This window comes from Nematolebias whitei, chromosome 1 (assembly GCF_014905685.2).
Source record: "Nematolebias whitei isolate Nwh7 chromosome 1, NemWhi1, whole genome shotgun sequence".
Classification (NCBI taxonomy): domain Eukaryota; kingdom Metazoa; phylum Chordata; class Actinopteri; order Cyprinodontiformes; family Rivulidae; genus Nematolebias; species Nematolebias whitei.
This window is the reverse complement of record NC_056498.1, coordinates 39553960-39559970: the sequence shown is the minus strand read 5'-3', so window position 1 is coordinate 39559970 and position 6011 is coordinate 39553960. Positions and strand designations below refer to the sequence as shown.

Genomic DNA, 6011 nt, shown 5'->3' with positions numbered 1-6011 from the left:
TCACAGAAGCTTCAAAACAAACGTCTTTAACGGAACAAAACAAAACTATAATATTTGTTTTAATTAATTTTACACTGAATAAGAGCGTGACTTGTTCAAAATGTATTTTTTACAGCAGCTTTTGTGAATCGAACCCGTTTGATTTCGGACAAACCCATGAGGAGGTCTGGAGGTCAGACCTGTAGATGTTTCTGCTCCTCCTCAGGTCAGGAGTTCGTGGTGCCGAAGCGCGGCTTCTTCTGCTCCCTGTGCTCCGTTTTCTACCTGAATAAGGACGGACGGAGAGACGTGCACTGCTGCAGCCGGACGCACTACAACAACCTGCAGGTACACGCACCTGTCCACTTCCAGCATCGTTTCTTGTATTCATTACATTTTTGTCTTTTTCAGAAACACTTCCAGAAGCAGAAGTTTAACAGTCTGTCCGACTGAAATGAACAAAGAAAGGTAAAATTAAAACTAATTATTTTAATTAGTAGTTATTAAAAGTAATTCTCCAACTTGTTGTGAAGGTTCCTGTTTAGCTGCAAAGGCTGCTGGGATTTGTCCGAGGACGAACATGTGACCTCTGGAGGAACCGGGTCGTTCCGGTTCTGATGCGCTCAACGGACGATCCGTTTCACCAAAACGCTGCCGACGCCGCAAAAGGTCGAATATTTTCAGATCTGAACTCCTCCGAGGGAAAAACAACGAGGGGGGCGGGGTCTGCACTTTATTTAGTTTTATTTAATTCTGAGCAGGATTCGAGTTGGTGCTGAGTTTAAGTTTGGATGCAAAAATAAAATCCTGAGTTTGTCAAAATAAAACGTATTCTTGTTGCGGAGATGGAAAAAATTATTTATATAAAAACTTGATGTTTTGAGTTTGTTTAGACACAAAACCTCCATTTTTGTTTCCTGTAATAAAACGGATCGTGCCTGATTCCTTCAGAATAAACAAAATGAAGGTTAATAAAGGTTTAGAGTATTTCATGTTTAAGAACAGCCTGGAGTGTAAATAATCTCAGGTAATTCTGATGTAAATTCATAGTTAATGGTTTTAGGACTGTGTGTTGGACCAGTCAGTGGCCGACGTTCGGCCAGTTTAGCTGATCGAGATGGAAGATGACGGAGCAGGAAAAAAACTTGTCAGTTTTATAACAAGCACTTCTAATAATCAATGAATAGAAATCAGTGGCTACAACAACAGAGTTTTGAACACGGACCCAAAACAAAGAGTGTTCCTGTAAAAAGAGCTCTAGTTCCATCTCCTACCTGCAGATGAGGAATCAAGAACGTGGCTGGAAAAATATGAACTTGAAGAGACCACCCAGAACTCTGAGCTCATTTCACTTTGTTGACAAACGGCCGGCGGAGGAAAACCTGCGTCCTACTTTGTCTGGACGACAATAAACACCAGAGAAAAGACATCGGATCCTCAGAAGGACTGAAAACAGTGTGATGAGAACATCAGGTATGTTTTCAGGTGAATGGGGGGTCTCAGCTTTATAGTATTTGTTCGTCCTCTGCATTTTTTGTGAAATTAACCCAAAGTCGGTGATGGAGGACTTTTAAGGCTTTGGCTGGTTCTGTGTAATTTATAGTAAATAATTGTCTCACCTCTTAACAAAACACGACCACTCTACGCATCAGGATTTTCAGGTTGTTCATCGCATCACCGTCTGAAGAACCGAGTCAAAGTAGTAGCTAAATTTACAGCTGCTGGTCATAAAATTAGAACATCGTGAAAAAGTTGATTTTTTTCAGTAATTCCATTTAAAAAGTGAAACTTGTATATTATATTCATTCATTACACACAGACTGATATATTTCAAGTGTTTATTTCTTTCAATGTTGATGATTATAACTGACAACTAATGAATATAACTGACGCAAGGAATGCAACAGCTGAACCCCTTGTCTTGCTTACGTCTGTGCGTGGTGGTTCTTGAAGCACTGACTCCAGCTGTAGTTCACTCTTTGTGAATCTCCACATTCTGGAATGGGTTTTGTTTCACCATCCTCTCAAGGGTGCAGTTATCCTTATTGCTTGTACACTTTTTTTCTACCACATCTTTTTCCTTGCCTCTCTATTATGTGTTTGGACACAGAGCTCTATGAACAGCCATCCTCTTTAGCAATGACGTTTTGTGTCTTGCCCTCCTTGTGCAAGGTGTCAGTGGTCATCTTTTGGACAACTGTCAAGTCAGCAGTCTTTCCAATGATTGTGTAGCTGCAGAACTAGACTGAGACCATTTAAAGGACTTTGCAGGTGAGTTAATCAGCTGATTAGACTGTGGCACCAGGTGTCTTCAATATTGAACCTTTTCACAATATTCTAATTTTCTGAGATACTGAATTTGGGGTTTTCATTAGTTGTCTGTTATAAACATTAAAAGAAATAAACATTTGAAATATATCAGTCTGTGTGTAATGAATGGACATAATATACAAGTTTCACGTTTTGAATGGAATTATTGAAATAAATCAACTTTTTCATGATGTTCTAATTTTATGACCAGCACCTGTAATCTATTGTCCTGTTGGAGCTCTGACAGGTGGTGTTCCTACGTTTAAATTAAATCCGCAATGCTCGGAGAAACTACATTAGCTCGTACTGTTCAAACGGGAACAAACGCCGGTTCTGGTCCGCACCGGAAGTCACGCCCATAATTCATGCAAGGCAGCAGCCAGATAAAACCGACAGCGCTCATTAAAACAAGTGCTGCTAGACCAGGAAGTGTTTATATAAAAATAAAAATAATTCATTTGAGGCCGACTAGACTTCATATTTTGGCGAAGCTGCTCTCTCGGCGCGGGACGGTGCTTTATAAAGTTTGGGTTCGTTTCAGGGTCTCGGTAGATCCTCCTCTGGAGAAGGTTCTGTTTCCACTGGAACGGCTTCACTTTTACTTAGACCGTCGTGTTTTACCTGGAAATAAAACGGGGTTCTGGTTTCTTTCATGTAAGAAAAATGATGAATATGTAACGGACCAAAATACAAACCAACTGATCCGCCACTCAGCGGTTTTTATTTCTGCCGCTCCCTCCTGCAGGGGTCGCCGCAGCCCTTCTCATGAAACCTGGGCTCGAACTCGCAACCTCAGGGTTACAAGACAGAACGAGCTTCCACAGCTTTAAAGAACTAACTTTTTATTATCAAGTCTGTTTGTATAAATGACTGTATATAAATACACAGAGTACATGTAGTTTACTGTGTGGGACTAAATACTAAACCGCTCAGGGCTGGACATCCGGATACTTCTGTCATGAAATCTAATTTATAATTTAGTTTAACTTTAAGTTATATCTTTAGCTCCCGGTGGGCCGGGCTGAGCTCACTCACGGGCCGAATGTGGCCCCTGAGCCACCACTTGAATAATCCTCAACTAGCTCATTGAGTTTTCTCACCCAGAAATCAAAATATCAAATATATATATATTTTAACTTTTTGGTTTTAAGACTCCAAAATTCAAGCTTTTTTTTTTTTTAACCGACTAAATATTTTTGAAAATAAAATATTTGAGAAAGTTTCTATTGTTCCAATTTATTTTGTCGTTAATCCCGTAAGATCAACCATGAATTATAACGACCCAGTTGGGTCCTGGGCACCTCCTTCTGGAGATTTCTGGGCGTGTCCCAGGAGGAGGAGACCCCGGGGCCGACCAGGAACTCTGGAGGAGTGAAGAGGACAAAGGACTCCGAGCAGCAAAGATCGTTTACCGGATAATTAAAAAAAAAACACCCAAAGCTTTGGTCAGAAGGTTTTAATCGTCATACTAACTACAATGAATGAAAGAAAACTACATTTCCCATAGTCCCTTGGGCAGCCTGCACATTTCCACCCAGTGGTCCAGAACCAGCAGACCGTTGAAGTCACTCTGAAATGGAGCCTGATGTTCCTGAAGGTTCCTGCTGGAGCTGCTGGTAATGTTTCTACAAACCAGACAAACGACCCGTTAGAAGCCGAGCGGGTTCGGTACCGCGGGTCGGCTGTTCGGACTCACCTGCAGGTTGGTGTAGTGCGCCTCGCTGCAGCAGTGGGGGTCGTCGTCGGAGCTCTCGTTAAGGTAGAACACAGAGCAGAGTCTACAGAAGAACCCCCACTTACGAACCGTGAACTCCTCACCTGGACAGAACAAACAGAACCGGGTTACCGGACGGAGCGAGGTGCGCCGAACGGGTCGGCGCGACACCGGTTCAGTCACCGAGTCGTTCTTGTTCTCGGTGATCGCGTGTCGCCCGCCACCTCACGTCCCCCCGCGTTGAAAAACGACGAGTCGCAGCTTGAACCTGGGAGTTTGTGACACGGTCGAGTCGCAGCGTCTGGACAGTTGGACATCAGTTGGCTGCGGCGGCCATCTTGAAATCAGGTTGGCTCTAAAGCCATTGTTCAGTTGTGGAACAGAGAGCGAGCCGCCTCACCCACATTCAGGGTCTTCAAACTACCGTGTGCCTCCTCGATGTGGGCGGGATCGACCCAGAACGATGGAGGACGTCGAGGTCACGGCGCGCCCGGCGCTCGGTCTGTCCGACACAAGGTAAGTGAGCCAGAGAAGAAAATGGCGGTACCGAAGCGGACTCATCCGGTGACGGGGCGCCCTGACCTGAACTTATCGGCTCGCCTGGAACCTCAGCCGGGTCGGTCAAAAGAACGAGCTGAGCCCGTAGGGAAAGGTCTGAAGTTCAGTTTGTAGAGTTTTGTATCCAATGACGACACGTTATCCAGTGGTTTGTTAAATATTTTGCTAACAGAAAACCTCAGGTAAGAACATTGCTGACGCCGGTCAGCAGCGGGTGACTCTGGACTCAAACCTTCGGCTTTCCTCCTAAAGGATTATTTACCGCTGAAGAAAGTACGTCTCTTCTGAAAATTTAAAACTTTTGAACCGGAACTAGGCCTGTCACGATAACATTCGCTGGGCGATTATTTGTCTCAAAAATTATCGCGATAAATGATAATATTGTTTGAAATTTGACAATAAATAATATTTATTGTCAAAGTAAAAAAGAAATGTTGGTTAATTTTTGTGTGTAGTACATTTTTTTGATCACTGTATGAACTGGAGGATGGATAGTGAGGGAGTGAGCAGCGTGTTTCTTTAAGAACAATGGGAGGGAGGCCCCTTGACGTGACATGGGCTGTCTCTCTTCGGTTTTCAAAATGGCGGACGCTTGTTGATTTGAGCTCTTTAGCATTTTTCACACAAAGCTTTTAATAAAAAATCAGTAAACAAGTTCTCAGCTTCTTTTTTCAGCGAAAAAAACTTTTTAGATGAAGGCACGAGTTTCAACCGTGAAATTTGGAGCTTCGACAAGACGAAGGTTTTTTTCCACGAGGCCGGCCTGTTAGCTTAGCTCATAGCTTAGCTTCTCTGATTTTAACGATCCAAAACTGTGATTTTAGACGTTAAAACAAGGGGTCAGTGAAGAGCACCGGAGTTGAGCCGTTTGTCGTCCAGCGTCTTCAGTAGAAAGAGACGAAGAAACGATAAAGACGATAAATGAAAACGAGGTCGATAATTTTCATTTATCGTGATTAATTGATTTATTGTTTATCGCGACAGGTCTAACCCGGAACATTCAACGACAGCTCGTCTTCAACGGTTAATTTAATTAAATTAATATTTTCTGTGCCAACTCTTAATAATAGAAGTTTTCAGGTCGGATCAGAACACGAACTGGGCTGAACAGAACTCATCGGACCACGAAGACGTCGAGAGAAAAACAAAATCTACGTTTCTTCCTCACCGAGGGGCCGGGCGGGGTCGAACGGCGGCAGTTTGAAGTTGGCGGTGCCGCGAGGAGACAGAGAGCGAGACCTCTTCGCTCGGGGCTCATCGAGCGCCTTCGTTTGTTTACAAACTGAAAAACAGACAACAAAGACAGGAAGTGCCAAACGTCAGGAGGAGTGAACGTTGAATCTTTTCATCTGAAACATTTTGAGTTGCAGCTTCAGGTTTTCTCTACAACAGGTCTTGTACCTTCCTCCTTTTCCTCCTGATCTTCACGTCCTTCCAGTTTCTGTCCATC

The 6011-nt window shown here is 43.4% G+C and overlaps 1 protein-coding gene across 1 annotated transcript in view; it reads right to left on the bottom strand.

Annotated features, from left to right (window-relative positions):
- Positions 1–5712: 5712 nt before the first annotated feature.
- LOC119412192 overlaps positions 5713–6011 on the bottom strand; it is a gene marked incomplete in the record, with an annotated part of 67755 nt that continues 67456 nt past the window's right edge. Inside the window, 1 exon segment of the mRNA XM_037679208.1 lies at positions 5713–5843. Coding sequence (XP_037535136.1) covers positions 5713–5843 — 131 coding nt within the window.